Here is an 18,553-nt window from a genome sequence, read left to right as displayed (position 1 = left end):
TGATTTTTTTAACTTTTTAATTACGAGACCTAACTTTAGGAATAAACAACAAATCACATAATCAATCATTGAAACAATCTGAATGAATTATTTTTATTTTATGAAGGGTGCTACTATCTAATATGCATAATGAAGATTATTTCATGTGGTTGATTCGCTGTTTATTAACTTATTAATTAAAGAAAAATTAAATTCACGATTGGTCCCAAGGTATGCACTTTATGTTGTTTTGATTTTTGATACTCATGTAAATTTGGTTCATAATTTATTTAATTTGTATTTAAATGGTCACAAATTTCATTTCCATCCAAATTTGGACGACTTAGACCAAAATGGAACTAGCCTAATTAAAAACAAATTGAATAAATTAAGAATTAAATTAATATAATTAAAATGTTGATAAAAAATGTCACAAGGTGCCTACTTGGTGTCCAATTCTCTCAGGAGCATAACTTGGATTTTTTTTTTTTTAACAATAATCATATTTTGATTGTATGTACTATATTATTGATTTTTGGCATTAGGTAGTGATGAATAGTGTTCCTCTGCATGGCCTTATAACTAAATTTCAAATCAAAAATACAATCCAACTTTTGCCTCACTCTCTCTCTCTCTCTCCTCTCTCTATACTATTCACCAATTTCTTCCCCTTTCTCTCTCTAAATCCAGAGCTTCTCTCTGTCTCTGCTACCATGGCAGTGGCAGAGTTGTCTTCTTCATACACTAAAACCAGCCTTCACTCTTCACAGCTTTCATTCCTGTCAAATCGTCTCTCCAATCCCTCACGTCGAATCGATCTCCAGTCACTCCCTCCGACACGAAATGCAAGAGTTGTTTGCTCTGTTGCATCCATGTGAGCTTCCTCTGATTCCATTGTAGGATACATAATTAACTTCCAAATCACTTCAATTTTGTGGCCTGATATTCTTGTTTGTTCTCAGTCAAGTTCAAGCACCGGTCCCTGTGCATGCCGAAGACCCCAAGATGAAGCGCGAATGCTATGGCGTGTTCTATGTCACTTATGATCTCAAGGCTGTAAGCTCCTTTTTGTCATTTCTTCGGATTTTTCAAATTTTGACTAGTTTCTTGATTTCAGTTCTGAATTTGAATTGACTAGTTGTGTTTGCTTCATATGTAGCTAATTTTTCCGAACATATTTGTGTAATGGCAAAAAAGAGTGATATAATCACGAAATGTAAATGGAAACGCTAGAGGAAGGGGATGACTTAAATTGACATGAATTTTATGGTATAAAAATATATGAATTTATTAAATTTAACTGAGCGCATAATGAAATGATGGAATTCTCTTAATTGATCTCAATTGATTCGGACACAAGGTTTGATTTTGTGAGCATTTTAGTGGTGCAATGTAATTGCATTGGTATTGTTTGTTGATATGTGTTTGATGAATTAAGGGTCGCACCTCTTTGCTTTTCAAAATTAATTAAGGTCTCATTTGGCAACATGCAGGGATGTTAATTGGGCCTGGCCTGGCCCACTCTATCCCGGGCTCTGGTTGGCCCATGTCGGGCAACTTGGGCTCTCACCAAAATTTGGGCCGGACTAGGCCGGTCCACAGGTCAAAAAATTAGGCCAAATCCCAGGTCCAGGGGGTATTCGAGTCTTGGGCGGGCCTAGGCCTGGGATCGGGCTTTGGCCGAGCCTGAGTAGGTCTAAATATTTTTTTATAAATTTTCTATCAAAATTTTATTCTTTTTCACTAAAAATGACACTGGCCTTGGGTGGGCGGATTTTGAGTGGGTTTTGAGCAGGCCAATTAGCTAGGTCACTGGCCGAGCCAGGCGGGCCGTGCTTCAAAATGACGGTCCAAGCCTAACCGGACTTAACTAGGCCCCGGCCCATTTTTACACCCCTAGAAACATGCTATTTTATTAATCATTGCAAGTCATATTAAATGGTTTAAACAGGTTTTGGGTAATATGGATGGATTATACATTTAATTAAATGGATCAACTCGTGTTAAACAGGCTGATGACACTCATAAACCTAACCTACCTTGTCTAATATTCGTGTTAAATGCGTAGACCAGTTTATGACATGTACCCATGCAAGTCGATCCCAAACCCTCTAATTGGGTGTCCATTTCAAGATGTATTGCCAGGTGGAGTAGAAAATTGCCACCCTTATTTGGTTTCTTCATATAATCTTGAGGTTTAGGTTTTTCTAAGGACAACTTAATGGGCTGTCAATAAGGGAAGGAAGAGAATGCTAAAAAATTAGAATGTCAATGTATTTCTTACACATTCTGAAATACTCACATATTTCTATGCATTTTTTGAACATCAACTGAGGCCTTGGACTGCGATAAACATTTTCCTTAGATTTATAGTTAGTGCTGTTGTACAAATTCTATGTCCAGTTTTCCATGTTACATAATTGTTTGTGCTCACATGCCTGCAGTGTCATTAGCATGAGAATGTCTTAGAAAAAAGGTGTGAAACTTGTTTCCAAACCTCTCAAAATTGATGTCAACAATAACCCAAGCCCCAATAGAGGGAAAGAGAGAATAACCAAGAAAATTTCGTGTCGATGCTAGTCTATGCTTCTCTGCATGGTATTATATAGTTTGACATTAAACTCTTCTTTTAATGTGTTCACAGGAGGAACAGACAAAAACCTGGAAGAAAATGATTAATATTGCAGTCTCAGGTGCTGCTGGGATGATCTCCAATCATCTACTGTTCAAAGTAACGAAATCTTATGTTCTTTTTTTTTGGGTGAATAATCTTATGTTCTTTTACTTGTGCTATTGGATCATAATTGAGGAATTGATGATAAAAGTTGTATAAAAGAATTTTGAAATATGTCTAATCTAAGGAAAGAATACAGAATATCAATGTAGGACTAAAGCATGCCTTTGGAATTTTTGCTTACCAAGTTGAAAGTGGTTTAACCTCACTGTGCTAGCAACATGTTTTGATGTGCATTGGAAGTGAAATTGTTCAATCATGTGTCCCATATTTTTTTAAATGTAGAATACAATCCTCCTTAATGGTTCCATATTGCAAATGAAACCTTAATCTCAAACAATTGATGGTTCTCTAAATGGGTCCAGACACAATCAATGCCACAAAGGACTATCAAAATTTATTCATTCTGCCGATAAGCTCCGCAATTATGATCCAAAGAACTTTTGTTCTACCTTTTACTGCTAGTGATGGCTCCATTTTACTGTTACAATTGTATCCTAGCGCTGCAAATTCTCTGTGGAAATCCAATGATTGCATTCATGGAAAGTCCAACCATGACCCTACAACTTCAGAAGATAAGTAGTATGTTGGTAATACGTTCCAGCTGACAAAATTCCTTTACACTCCAGTATAAATCTACACTTCTGATTGGTAAAACAAAATTTTTGCATCCATAATTTGTGCTTTTCCCAACAAAAAAGATAGTGAGAAATCTTTTTTCAATGCATTTTTAGTATGTTTCAAAATAGATCCCTAACTTTTTTGACATGCCAGCTTGCATCTGGTGAGGTATTTGGGCGGGATCAACCTATTGCATTAAAACTTTTGGGGTCCGAAAGGTCATTTCAAGCTCTAGAAGGTATGGTTCTTAACTAAGTTTACCTGTTGCAGTGGCATTCTAGAAACAATATGCATATCGTTTGAGCAATATAACTAACAGGCATGCTATTGGGGCAGAGTACTTCAAAGTAGTTGAAGCATAATTATTCCATAAACATCGGAGCTAATCACACTTAAATTGTTATACTTCCTTCTGCACAATCTGAAAGTTAACAAGTAGAACAAGTTGATATACACTCTTAAAATGGGATCACAAAAAATGACATTCGACTTGTCAACTGAGTAGCATCAACTACTATGTCATTCCTTTTGAGTCTAGATTTGCCCCAGCACAAACATTATGCACAGACATCAGTACAATATGATTGCGTCTTTATACTTTATTTCTGTAAATATGTACATAAAGCCAAATACATGTTGCATGACACCATCCCGAAAACAAATAGATTGAATTGGAAAATTGTTTGTTTTTGCAAGTTAAAAATCTTGGGTTGAATTTTAGTGTCGAGTAAATTCTAATTATTTCAAAGATTCATGTGCAATTTATCAGATATTTATATAATAAATACTGAATTGTAAATTTATGCTGCTTGCTAAGGATGAAATTGTAGTATTTTTCTCAAATGATGACAGATGTCCCTCTATGCTCATAAATGACTATTTTTAATTCATGCAGGAGTTGCCATGGAACTAGAGGATTCATTATATCCTTTGTTGAAGGAGGTCAGTATTGGCATAGATCCTTATGATGTATTCCAAGATGCCGAATGGGCGCTTTTGATTGGAGCAAAGCCTCGAGGGCCTGGAATGGAACGAGCTGACTTATTGGAAATAAATGGGAAGATTTTTGCCGAACAGGTACTGCTAGCATTTTTATTTTGTTTTACTTTTAAGTTTTTGTAATTAAAAAAAAAAACATTGCAATAGAGCCATGAACTTTGTTTCACTGATTTCGGATGAAACAAAACAGGGAAAAGCTCTTAATGCAGTGGCATCGCGTAATGTCAAAGTGATAGTAGTGGGCAATCCCTGCAACACCAAGTAATAGATCTTATCCTTCTCTTCTGATGCCCGAGTTGTGTACTTCTTCCAATGTCTGACACTGTTAATTGTGCTTACTTTTCCATGCAGTGCATTAATTTGTTTGAAAAATGCACCAAACATACCTGCAAAGAATTTCCATGCTTTGACTAGATTAGATGAAAATAGAGCAAAATGCCAGGTACAAAAATGAATATTGCCCATTTTGAAGATATGGTTACGGTTATTACCAAAGAAAACCAATAAAGTAAATTTTTTTTGAAGTATTTGATATTGTGTGTGTAGCTGGCCCTCAAAGCAGGTGTCTTCTATGACAAAGTGTCAAATATGACTATATGGGGAAACCACTCAACCACTCAGGTTATTGCAACAGATTTTTGTTGATTGAATTGAATGGATTGTTCCTTTGTGCTCTCCGTGAAAGGTATTCAATATGTAATTTTTATTAGGTTCCGGACTTTTTGAATGGTAGAATTGATGGCTTACCTGTCGAAGAGGTTATTAAGGACACCAAGTGGTTAGAAGAAGACTTCACTGAAAAGATTCAAATGGTAAGATGTGTAGGATAATTAGTATACTTGTATACATAAACTGAGCTGGTTCCTAACTTTGATGGCTAATAGTTGTTTAAGAAATGGATTTACAGAGAGGTGGTGTGCTTATTAAGAAATGGGGAAGATCCTCAGCTGCATCAACTTCTGTCTCAATTGTTGATGCCATAAGGTCTCTTGTAACTCCCACCCCTGAGGGTGATTGGTTTTCTTCTGGAGTAAGTTCATTTCAACTTGATTTTAAAGGGAAAAATATTTTTTGAGTTGGTCAATAAAATTGGCTTTTAGGCGTTCATTTAAACATAACTGGTTTCTAGAGCAATCATTTCATTGAAGATCCAATTGGAGAGAAGAGAGAATGCCAAAACTAAATCTTCCTTTGAGTGCGTAGAAATTTATGTGTACCAACCAATTTGGTTATGGTATTTAAGCCGTGCCATCTATATCTTCTCTCCAAAGAATTGTTTATCATGTTCATTAATGTAAGGGCAACAACCGAATAGAAAAAGTGGTTGAATAATAAGCAATAATGTCCATATTGACATACAAATCACAAACAGAGCTCTGCATTTTCTGTTTGTAGCTCCAGTAGCTTGGAAGTTGATGGTGATCTTTAATTTCCAGTCTCACAGTTTTACAATGCATTTGTAGGTTTTCACAAATGGAAATCCATATGGTGTAGCAGAGGAACTTGTTTTCAGCATGCCATGCAGGTCAAAGGTAAATTATTATCTATCAGATATATTCTTCTGATACTGTCGGCTCTGCCAATTATTGTTAAGATCACCTCTTAAGATTTGTTTCCATTATTTTCAGGGGGATGGCGATTATGAACTTGTCAAGGATGTTATATTTGATGACTACCTTCTGAAGCGAATAACCAAGGTACTCTTTAATTTATTTGGGAGTGTGTCAATAGCCATGATAACATTGAATAAGAATTGAATCAACACAAAACGTCAAGACAAAACATCTGTTCTTGGTCTCCTGGAAGATCCTCAACATGCAATGGAAATAAATAACAAGCAAAATATGCCTGCTCTAAAAAGATTAAAGAAACAATAGAAAACGTTTGGACGCATTTGTATCTGTAAAAATGTTGTTGCAATTAGACAAAAAGGCCTTTGTGCTGTAAAAAAAACCAACGGATATATATCAAATATCAGTTTCGAAGAAACACAAAGACTCAAATGGACAGTATTGTTCGTCTACCATTTGGTGTGAATTGCACTGTTATGATGCAGGCTGAAGCTGAGTTGCTTGCCGAGAAGAGATGTGTGGCCCACCTCATAGGAGAGGTAGGAAGCTATATATGCCGTCACACCATGGATTCTATGTTTGTGCTGATACTGCTCTACCGATTTTGTAAATTTGCTTTCACTCTTTTTTGCAGGGTATTGCTGTTTGTGATCTACCTGAGGACACAATGCTTCCTGGAGAAATGTAGAAGTGATTTAAAGCCTATTTATCACAAAGGTCTCCCGCCTTGAGAAAGCAGGAAATGATAGAATATTCATTCTTGATTGATTCCTCTATTATTCATGTAGAATAAGAATCTGCAATAGCCAATAAACTTATTTAGCAGGTTGTAATGATGAACTTGGCAATTTAATTTAATCCATTTGAGAAGTTTTGGAGGCCGATTTGGTGAGAGAAAAGAAAACGTGAGAGATATGTAACAAAAAAATAACTTATATTTCATTCACATTTGCCTTACCTTTTTCGATCCAGTCAATAAAGACAAAAAAATAAAATAAAATAAAATACTAGTGACAAATAACATACATGAATAGAGATCTATTCAACTAATGTAATTATGATAAATAAGATATAAAATAAAAATAAAAAGATCATGGCAGCATTACTCAAAAACAAATAAACTGAATCATAATAGTTTAGTAAGCATGTGATAAGCCCAAATGAACCAACATTATGGTTCAGGTCAGTACCACATTTCTTTTTGTTAATTATTCTGGGGAAGTGCTAACTAACCAATACAAGAGACTTTTTTATTTTAATTTTTTTTAATATTTTGAACAGCCCAACCAGTACAAAAGATGCTGCCTGCAAACTAGAACAATGAAAATCATTTCTGCCATTTCGCCAAACTGGGCCTTCAACACCTGTACCAGTGAACAGAGAGAGAGAGAGAGAGAGAGAGATGGGGGAGATAACGCATTTCAGCCACAGGCATCCTCTGGTCCTCTCTTCTGATCAGATAAAGGATGAAGTTTGCTCCTCTGGTTGCAGACAAACCATTAAATCTGGCGTTCAAGCCTATGTTTGTGCTACTGCCCCTGCTGACTGTACATACATGATCCACAAGTCATGCGCCAAAGTCCCACAACAGATCTACAATCACCCTTTTCACCCACAACACCCTCTCACCCTTTCTAAACCACCCTACCACCATTATGGTAAATTGTACTACTACGGATGTTATACCATATGCTCCGGCTTCATGTTCCGTTGTTCCCAATGTGATGGTACTACACTAGATATTAATTGCGCGAGTTTGAGTTTGAAGCTAGAAGAAAATCAGATTCAAGACCAAGAGTAACAGATTGAATACTTCTCTCACAAGCATCCCTTGATCCCCTTCACATTTACTGATCATGACAAGGAGGGAAAGCTTAGTAATATTAAGTGCCGGTGTTGCTACCAACCCATCGTCAAAGGCTTGACATGTGTTTGCTTTAGCTGCAAATTCTTCATCCACAAATCATGCGCTGAATTGCCCCAACAGATCCAACATCCCTTTCACCCACAGCATTCTTCACCCTTGTTGCCACAGAAAGAGGTTGGGAAAGATCTGAATGTGATTGGTGCCGGAGAGAATTCTATGGATTCACCTATCAGTGTTCTGATTCTGAGGAATGCGGAGGAGGAGGAGGGGGATTTGAGCTAGACGTTATTTGCTCCAAGTTGATCAGGCCAATGGGACATCGTCAGGAGGAGGAGCAGCCACAGATTGAATTTGATTTCCACAAGCATCCCTTGACCTTATTTCCATGTGTTGATGACTTCTTCAATAATATTGAATGTTGTATGTGCTCCATGTCCATACAAACCAGCCATGGTTCTTCTATGTATGTTTTGAGCCTGCCTGCAAATTCTTCATCCATAAATCATGTGCTGAGTTGCCAAGAGTGATTGAGCATCATCCTTTTCACCCATTACACTCTCAAAATCCATTCAACGTACGATAGTGAATGCAGCCTCTGTTTTGCAGATCGCAAAGGGGTCAGCATGTACCTCTGTTCCGGCTATAATTTTGTCCTTCATGTCCCACGTGCTATATTAATGCCCGCCATGGATATCGCCAACAACAAATGCTCTGAGAACAAAATACGACATCACAGCCACCCACATTCCTTGATTCCGTTTGGTGGAACCTTGCGGAAAATGCAACAACATGGCAGCCTACCCTCATTGGTAACTGTTGTTTCATTGATCTGCTCTGGATGTGAAAGAACCTTGCACGATTGGGAATCGAGCTACGTTTGCCTTCAATGCATTTTCTTCTGTGCAAATCTTGTGCAGAATATCCAAAAGAAATCCAACACCCATTTCATCCTAACACCCTCTTACTTTGCTGGATAATAGTCGGTCTCGTTTCTTTTGCTGTGATGTCTGTGGCGAAATACACTCCTGTACGGAGAGGAAATATTTGTCGCTCTCCGTACTCCTTGTGTCCAAGCCTCGTGCAACATCGCTTAACCTAAGAACAGAAAGACGGTAAGCTTCTCGGCGGTGTGCTGCCGGATAAAACCCTCTGACGATCAAGTTTGCACACTTAGAGAAGAAGAGAGAAGACAGACCACTTGCTAGAGAGAAAGAGAGTATACCAAAAAATGGCTTACCTCTAATGGTTGCATGCTCCTCCTTTAAAGGCTAGCTGTAGACACCCCATTTTTGACCATCCTCAAGACTTGGGCGTCACCGTTTGAACACTCGGTGATCATCCTTGTTTGTGTTCGTCTTGAGTTCCCGGAGGTCTCGGCTACGCGCCTTGCCTTAGGACCTCTCGACTCGACTGTTTTGTGTTTGGTTTTGCACCAAGCACTTGTGTTTTTGCTTTTGAGGGCAGGGAATGGCTTATTGGTCATCCCCATACTCCACCAGCCGTGGCTTGAGGCCACCGACTGTGTTTTGTTTCCACCGGCCAAATGTTTGGCCGGCCGGCACTATAGATGGTCGACCGGCCATCTATTTTGGCCAAATTGCATTTTTGGCTAGCCAACCACTGTTCATCTACTTTTGCAGATATTTTTATGCCAGCTGTGATAGCTGGTATACACTCTGCTCCCCTCCATACACGTGTATGGAGGGACTTCCCTCTTATCTAGCTTGCTTTGGAAGCTTTACAAGATTGGATTGTCTATAAGAGGGAACCTCTCCTCCCTCCTCTAGGTTAGAAAAAATTTCTAGAGAGACCTCTGATATTAGGGTTAGGGTTTGTATCCATTCTATCTCTATATCTCTCTCTTTCTTTGCCTTTTGTGTGTTTTAGTCTTACTATTGCACACAAACACCTAGTCTTACACCTTTTCTTGGTTGCTGAGGGGCCAGAGGTCTGTTCTTGGTGTTCTTGGGTGGTTTTGAGCTCAAAGAAGCAGCTGGTCCACCATTTGTGAAGAGGGTCTTCAAGGGTAACATTCTTGCTTTTTTTACCCCATTTTTGCATAGTTTTTTCGAATACCTTGCAACTATTTTTAGACTCACTGTATAACATATAAAAGTTTTGTTTTTGCCTACTCTAAATAGTTGGTTAAGAGTGTTTTGAGCTTTGAGGTTGTTTGACCCCTCTTAAAAGGTTGTTGTCTTACGCCCTTTGTTTAGGCCCTTGTGCATGCTTGCATGTTTAGGTCACTTAGATGCCATCTAGGTGTATCCTTAGCCTTGCTTAGGCCTGCCTTGGACCTGTTTTAAGTCCTCTTAGCCTTGTGAGGCTTGGTTGACTTAGCCATGGTTTAAGCCTCTTTGGGCTTGCCTTGAATCTTGGACCATTGTTGCATGTTTAGCTTGTCTTGTTTACTTGGTTTGGTACCTTTACAACATGATTTTCAGAGCTTTATATGCATGCCATCTGTCCATGTTCGCATCCTCTTAAGTGTGCTTGAGAGTTGTCTCTATATGCCTAAGTGTTGGTCCTTGCGTGCATGCATGTTTGTATGTCATTTTGACTTCATTTTTGAGCATGTTGGCCACTGTTTTGGGCTTAGTATAGAGCTGCCTAACTAGTGTAAGTCCCTCCTTTGCATGGCCGTTGCATGCTCACCTTGTATGTCGTTGCATATTTGTGTGATGTTGCATGATTGAATGAAGTCACATGCTTGCTTGCATGCTTGAACACCCACATTGTATCTTGCATACTTGTTGGTTGCATTGCTTCATGCTTTGCATGATTGTTGTATGCCTTGTATGCTTTTTTACATTTCCATGATTGCATGCTAGCTCACATGCCTAGGTTGCATCACATTGGCACGCATACTTAACCTCTTGAATTGATTGTGATGGAGGTTGAGCCCCATTGTTTGTTTATGTGCATTTCACTCCACATTGAAAATGCACAACTTGGTTCCTTGGGCCATCACGCATTGAAATGCGCGATTGGTGATTCGAGAATCGAGAACCACGTCCCTTTGAGTCATAAACATGATAAGGGATGTGGTGGTGCACACATCTGCTTGAAATACATTGCCATGCCAAGTTTTGCCCTCTGCTGCTGTCAAAAACAGATTCTGCAGGAAGCTTTGGCCGGCCAGCCATCTCCAGTGCCGACCGGCCATCCATCAATGGCCGATAGCTTGAACAAGTGGCCGGTGATCATTCCCTTTGGCCGGTGACCAATTCCATTAGCCGGTGGTGTTCCACAGCACTCAGAGAAGCAACCCTGGGAGTTGTACAGTTTTCAGAGGAGGATAACAGTCAAAGCAGAGGCAACTTGTGCATGACAGTGGCTTTCCGAGTGGAGCCGAACACGCATTGCATTGGGCCCTCTTCCCAAGGCTGTTTACTGTTTTATTAGATTAATTAATTTGATAACTAGTTTAATTGGTCTGTAATATTTAATTAGCTTGTAGGTTAGTTAATTGTATTATTCTTTCGGTCCCTCCGAGCGAGGGCAAATTTGTAATAAGTGTGGGTGCGTGTGTGCATGTCTTCCAACCCCCACTTATTTCTCTCTTTTACTTACCTGCTTTTGATGGTTAGTATTAGGGCATATTTAATTTAGCATACCTTATGCTATGCATGCGTGCATCATTCATCAGTATTTCATGCACCGGGCTCGGCGCATCATACTAACAGCATAATATTTCCAATCTAACTTGAATACGTGAATCAAATGGTTGCATTTCACATGCCATTCTAAGATTAGCTGAGCCTTTCCTAATTGCATTCTGTATGAGTTGCATTAGGCACTTAACATGGACTAGGATCATGTATGATTACTGACTAGTTCATTGTTTTGGCACGGAGTACGATGTAAGTATTTATGCTTTAGCATTTCACATGAGTGTGAATGTTAACATGACAACATGCTTACCATGTGGCTAGATGCTTAGTTGATATAACTGTCTGAATGCCTGTGGGTGAAGGTTGGATTACTTAAATTGGAACAATGCATTGGATGCGAATTTTAAGCCCACTTGAGAGTGGCAAAACCATATTTTCTAAGCCCACTTGAGAGTGGCAAAACCATATTTTCTAAGCCCACTCGAGGGTGGCAAAATCCATGTCTTAGCCTACTTGCGGGTAGCACCATCAAATCATTCTCAAATAAGCAAACATGAAATGTTTTGTTCCAATTTAGGCGACTTAGTCTGTACTTGTTTGCTGTGCGCATCACGTAATAAATCTAGGCTAATAACTGGAATAAGAAAGCATAATGTTTTTTTAAAATCAGATATCATGGTTAGTAGAGGCCGGTCTTCGGATCGGGCGAGAGGGGGTGCTCATAGCTGACCTTCCCCAATCGTACCCAAGTTCCCAAGCCGAGGCAACTTTGGTGATGACGGACACGTGGCCTTAGGCAACGAGTCAGGGTTTTCTAAATTTTTCCAAAATAAAATATTTAGGTGGCGACTCTGTATCTGGCAAAGCAGTCCATGTTTGGCACTTCTTTTCTAAAATCTGTTTTTCTCAAAACGATTTGCCGGAGTTGGACTCTTTGGTTCAGATTAAGAACCGTGACAATTTGAGAGTCCTGAACTGTAGTGAGCCCAAATACGAACAGAACGGGACTCATCCTCCCGGGGCGTTTGGGGACGTCTACAGTTTCTGGCGACTCTGTTGGGGAGTTAGGGAGCTTGACCCGAACTCATGATATCTTGTTTTGACTACACTTATGTGTTTCTTTGCATTGTATATGCATTGGTGCGCCTAGGACACCGTGTTGGCCATCTGCTATTCCTAAACGGTTTGCCGGAGGCTTGTCTTGTTAAGACATGACCATAAGGTTGTCCGGTTGCGGGCTTTGCCAGTATGGGAACACAAATCCCGATTTTTACCGGGGCACCCTTTTGACCATTCGACCTAGTGCATATTAGGAATCCATAGTGACCATTCCAAGCTAGGACAGGTTGCTTACCCGATATAGGTTGTTTGAAACCGCTGCGTGCATAGTGAAACCTTAGTTCCTGACAAAATAGGGTATGGAAACCCTACCCCCAACATAGGGGTGTTTTGGCTCTCACTTATCTGCTATGTGTTTTAGAGTGTGTCTTTACAGGAATGCGTGTATCAGTTTGCAAGTTTGGGCACCAGGCCTGAGGGCATCAGTATCAGTGTTTTGGGGAACCAGTTATATCTGCGGGTATCAGATTCAGTTTTTTGGGACAGTAATTTTGGGGAACAATGATCAGTAGTAGAGTATAGTTATTCAGCTATACTTGTGTCTGTTCTGATTGGGCCGAAATGCTGCATGTTTTCTCTTTCAAGGTTCAGAGATTTAGTACAAAATAGCCAGTGTTCTCCATTGCTGAGGCAAGACAGATATCTGATCCGTCAGTCACCGTTTAATTCAGCGGACTTATGATGACGTAGAGTTCAGAGGAAATTGTGGTTATGGCAGCCGCGTTAGACCAAGGGATCATCTTGTAGGATGAGACCAATGTTGATGTACCGCATCCGCCCGGGCCGCCTGCTGCGCGCCCGATCTAGGAACCCCAGATGTTTCAAGTTCGTGAACCTACCACATTTGAATTAATGGGAATGATCGGCGATCTCCAGAGATCCGTGGCCGATCTGGCCTATGGAATGTCGACTTCGCCACTAGCTGCACCGTATGCCGGGAATTTCATACCACAGGAGCCCCCGCTACTGGGGCGGATTGTGATCGAGCTCAGCCAACCAGAGGTTGCCTCCAGCTACAGCAACGACGTGTCAGCAACAACCGGGCATCGCTCTGACGTAGTAACCCAAACCCCCGATCAGGCTGAGGCTAGAGGTAAGAACAAAGTGGGAACAGATACTGATCCCGTCGAACAACTGTTGTGGGTAGCTGAGGCTTTGAAAGCCGGGGGGATGAATAAGCAACAAGTATTCGTAGTCATGACTAAAGCTGTGGATGATGCTTTCCCCACTCCAACCGAAGGCAGTTCAAGCCGGGCGGAAAATCGGGATGGGCCCCGTCATGCCAAGACAATTCCTATCATTCCTAACCCTGTACCAGGAAAAGATCAGAAAGCCAAGGCAGTGCCTGCCGACCCTTTCGCTAGTGCGTCTAGCAAGAACCCTCAGACTTCAAAGTACCTGCCTCGAGGGCGCAGAGTCTTTCATGCCCTCTACATGCCTTTGTCTAGGGCATTTCAAATATTGGCTAAAAATGGGCATCTTAAACCCCTCGAACCTCGGCCCCTCCCGAAGAATCTCCCTCTCTCGCATGATGCTACCTTGTACTGCGCGTACCACCAATAGTCCGGTCACAGTACCGATGGTTGTTTCCGCCTTCGTCATGAAGTGCAAGATTTGATCGACAATGAGGTCATCCTCCCGCCTACCTCAGCAAAGTCTGTTACCACTGAGCTGTTGGACTTCGAGGATACCGCGAGTATGTGATCAGGGTTTGGACCACCTGCGGGCGGCGCTCGGTACATTTTGGATATGGCGTCTGGCACGCACTTTTGAGCATCTGCGAATGCCAATTTTTGTGATTTTTGACTTAGGTGTGGAGTCAGTTCGGTGGTCTTGTTTTGAGTCTGTCTCTTTGTTTTGAGTCAGTCTTTTTACTTAAAGGTCTGTCTTGTCGCGTCGAGTCAGTCCCATTGTATAGAATGTCGGGTGATTTCGGGGTTGTTGCCTCGAACACCCTTTTGTTTTGTAATTACCCTTTTGCTTTCTTTTATGTCTGTCTTTGCCGTGGAGCCAGTTGCAACCAAGGAATCTGAATGAAACAGCTGCGGCTATCATGTTTCCGTGCTTATTGCTATTTTGAGCTAGTTATGACAGAGGATTTGAATGGAATAGCAGTACATTCCACCTGCTCTCTTGTGCCCTGAAAATCATTGCATTGACCTAAGTTTTTCAAAACCTTTTTGAACACTGCGGTGAAAACAAAGAGGAAGGAATTCCTCGGGATTTGCAAAACTTTGATCAAATTAAGAGAAAGAGAGGCGTGCTAAGCCCTTAATGATTGAAATCATGCTTGTCAACGTGAGTACTGAGAAGGACCCTAGCTTGATCCAGACTGGTTCCACACTATCTTCAGCGCGAGCGATTTGTCGCTTCTTTAAAAACTTTCAAAAACAAAATGTTTTGCGCGGTCCTGTGAAGACCTGTGTGGAATCGCTCTTGAGATTGTGCAGCTTAGGATCGCCCTCAGCCTCAAGACTTGAGCCCTTGCTTTAAAACCTTGAACCACAATTCGGAGTGTTCAATAATCGACCATCAAGGAAGGCCTGTGTGGCCAGATTGGAAGCAGCCCTCGAACAAGAGGCACCAAAGTCAGATCAAGAAGATCAGATCTCATCAGAAGAAGCTTGTGAAGCTAGAACAAAAGCACCCCTCCAACTAGGAGCAAAAATGTCTGATGTGCTCGAAGAGCCGAAGAGGGGCCCTTCAGCAAATCAATACGACAGCCACTCTCCTGGACACGGATGGCTTCGAAACCCTAAAACCATTTGGCATGCACTTGTTACACTTTTACCTTTTGGGAGGCTTGCTAGGCCGAAAACCCGGAAGGGCGACCCAAGCAAAAGTTAGAGCAAGAGAAAAATATAAAAAAGGAAAATAAAGAAAATGATGAAAAAAAAAAGAATGACAAAAAGAAAAGAATTGAAAAGTGAAAGAAGAATAAAGCTCGCAAGGTCGAAAACCCGCAACGGGCGCCTTGGCAAAAGTTAGAGCCTAAAAAGTGAAGGTTAATACCCGAGTGTACCTTAACCCGGAACTACGTAAGGCTTGATTCCCATGTTTGGGATACTTAAGCAACTTCATCCTGAAGTCCAGCCCCCAACGCTTTCATAGCGACTAAGTCCATGTAATGGTTTTAATCATCCTTGATTCTCATGTTTGGGATACGTAGGCAGCTTCATCTTGAAGTCCAGCCCCCAACGCTTTCAAAGCGACTGTGTCCATATATTGGTTTTGACCATCTTCGTTTTCTCTGTATCCGAGAGTTCGGTCGTGATCACCAATGAGGATGATTTACAAAATGCTACGGCGTCATCCAGACAATGGGCAACTTTCCGTTGCCATGAGTCGCCATTCAAACCAGGGGCAACTTTCCGTTGCCGCCCAGCGCTTTTCAAGCAAGGGGCAATTTTCCATTGCCTCCGATCCGAGGTTGCGCATCTCGAGAGTAAGTTCCGTGCTCGTTGAGCATTGACTGTTTGCAAAAATAGTTTTTGAGAATTTTTACTGAAGTTGACTATTTTCTCGAAAATTATTCTATCTTTTCCAAAACTGGACCATTTTCTTGGATCCAAGAAAGGAAAATTTTCAGTGCTCATAGCCTAACTCGCATGGTTTTCAAATCAAAAATCGAACCAGTATGTTAATCTAACTCTCATATTGGTCAAAACTGTTTTAGTAGAAAACCAAAACAAAAAATGGTCAAAATGATGAATTAGGGGCACAGTTGAGTCAGGCTCTCTGTCTTTCCCCCGATTGTCAATACTTGCCAGAAGGGCGCTCTATTCGCCAGAAGAAGACACAATTGAAACTGTCAATAAAGGGCTAAAAGCTCTCAACAACCTCCAAGCAACGAGGAATCGAGCCAAGTGCGAAGCACAAATTGGAATGGATCAAGATACTCCATCCGGAACATCGATTAGACGTCCTGGGAGGAAATAGCCGCGAGCTAATAGTGTTGGGCGTGAACCCATAACTTCCTATTCATCTACTAACCACCCTGGGGAGGGATGAAAAATGAGAGAGTAAAGAATAGAGAGATGTGCGCTGAGAGAAAAGCGAGCAAAAGGGTTTTGAGAGAAAAACCGAGCCTGAGTGCCGAGTGAGGTGAGAATCACACAAATAAGAAAGGGTGGGAAATAATGCCCGAAGGAACTGGCTCTTCGTGATTTAAGGTTTCTTATTTTTGTAAACACGTCGGTATGTCGTGTCTTTTGTTTTGTTTATCTCAACTTTTGTTTTGAGTCTTTACCGAGCGTGTCTCATTGTGATTAGGTCGTGTACTTTCTGTTTGAGTCTTTTTTTTTACTGTGTTCAGTTGTAGGCTCAATACCCCGGCTTGAAAAACCCTTTTTCAATCTCAAAAAATTTTAATCATGCTGTGCTCAGAGTGCTGTGCCATTCTCCAAATTTATGCGAAGCAAAAGAAGAAAGGGAAAATTTGGGGCATCTGAGTGTGCTTCAACTTCAGCCGATTCTACCTTTGTATTCCGTATTGTCAGATTGGACTGTTTGTTTAGGGTTTGCCGTGTGCAGAATAAACAGAATGGCCTGTATGCAGATTAATTCCCAGCAGAGTATGGGCCGAGTGTTCAGACTAAGTAGTGGGTTATATGAGTTGTTTTGCCGTTGGCCGGTTCGTTACCTGGTTATTACAATACAAATATTTGACTTTCAGACAGGAGATCAATTCCATTTACATTGTTATGTAATGCGATGCAATGTATGAAATATACAAATGTAACAATTTTTCAGACAAAAAGTTTGTTTCATTTCATCATCTTTTTCAAGTACAAAGTTTTAGAGAAAACAAAAACCTGCCTGAGGCAGTGCAATGTGCTTAAAACTAATAGTAGAGAAGGAAAGTAGAACAAAAGGAGAACAGGGCAGCAGAGTGTCGGGATTGATACCAGTAACCTTCCCTGATGGCCGGTGAGCCTCCTAAAACCCTATTTGGGTCAGAGGTGTGGTTTGGGGCTTTTATTGCTCAAGACAGTGCAAGACAGTGCATTTCCGAAGCTCAACCGGCCTCCGTTTTGACCTCAGACTGTGTCTTCTGTACGCAACACTTGAATATGTGCAAGGTGTATCCTTTTGTCCCTTTCAAGATTTGAAAGTTGCCCCACACGCGTTGCTTTACAACGCTTTGATGTGAACGCGCGTTGAGTTGTACGTCATTATGCTTGCATTGTCATACACCTCCTCACGGTTTGGCGAGACCTTAAACACGCACGGTCTGGCGAGACCTTAAATCCGCACAGTCTGGCAAGACCTTAAACCCGCTTGGTCTGGCGTGACCTTAAATCCGCTCAGTTGCATTGTCGTGTATTTCAAGCGACTTGCGTTGTCGCGCATTCCATACAACATGCATCATTTGCATTTCAAACAAAAACAAAAACAAAAACAAAAAACAACAACATGCATCATTTGCATTTCAAAAAACAAAAACAAAAAAAACAAACATGCATATGTTATGCATCATTTTAAGTATTGCATATGTCATGCATTTCATTGTAATATATTGCATATGTCATGCATTTCACTGTGAATACATCCATTCCACTGCATATTGTAGATGTTGCATTGTAGCTTGCATGCATTCACTGCATCACTTCCATCTAGGGTTTGCGCCTTTCCTTGTTGAGCTTGGTCTAGTATGTGCCCATACTTTTCACGTCTATACACTCATAGTTCTGTATGACCGTTCTATGTTAGACGTGGTTTGTTTGTGTCCATGCCTTTCCTAGGCAAGATACGGTTTGGCCGTAGGCCTTAATCCACTGTATCCATTCCATTGCATATTGTAGATATTGCATTGTAGCTTGCATGCATTCACTGCATCACTTCCATTTAGGGTTTGCACCTTTCCTTGTTGAGCTTGGTCTGGTATGTGCCCATACTTTTCACATCTATACACTCATAGTTCTGTATGACCGTTCTATGTTAGACGTGATTTGTATGTGTCCATGCCTTTCCTAGGCAAGATTTGGTTTGGCTGTATGCCATATCCATTGTACATATTACATTGTAGTGTAATTTTTGCATCCAGCAT

At 40.8% G+C, this 18,553-nt stretch overlaps 1 protein-coding gene across 1 annotated transcript; it reads left to right on the top strand.

Moving 5' to 3' along the window:
- Nucleotides 1-573: 573 nt before the first annotated feature.
- On the top strand, nucleotides 574-6,786 carry LOC114322741 (malate dehydrogenase [NADP], chloroplastic). Its single transcript, XM_028270147.2, has 14 exons — nucleotides 574-853; nucleotides 942-1,035; nucleotides 2,624-2,710; nucleotides 3,488-3,572; nucleotides 4,230-4,411; nucleotides 4,524-4,594; nucleotides 4,685-4,775; nucleotides 4,880-4,954; nucleotides 5,044-5,145; nucleotides 5,241-5,363; nucleotides 5,797-5,865; nucleotides 5,962-6,030; nucleotides 6,390-6,443; nucleotides 6,539-6,786. Exons 1-14 carry the CDS (start codon nucleotides 693-695, stop codon nucleotides 6,590-6,592), a joined length of 1,317 nt encoding a protein of 438 aa, XP_028125948.2. The 5' UTR covers nucleotides 574-692; the 3' UTR covers nucleotides 6,593-6,786.
- Nucleotides 6,787-18,553: the final 11,767 nt, after the last annotated feature.

This window comes from Camellia sinensis, chromosome 8 (genome assembly GCF_055761805.1).
Source record: "Camellia sinensis isolate YWXY chromosome 8, ASM5576180v1, whole genome shotgun sequence".
NCBI classification, from domain to species: domain Eukaryota; kingdom Viridiplantae; phylum Streptophyta; class Magnoliopsida; order Ericales; family Theaceae; genus Camellia; species Camellia sinensis.
Note: the sequence above shows the minus strand (reverse complement) of the source record. Positions and strands in the feature narration are given on the sequence as shown.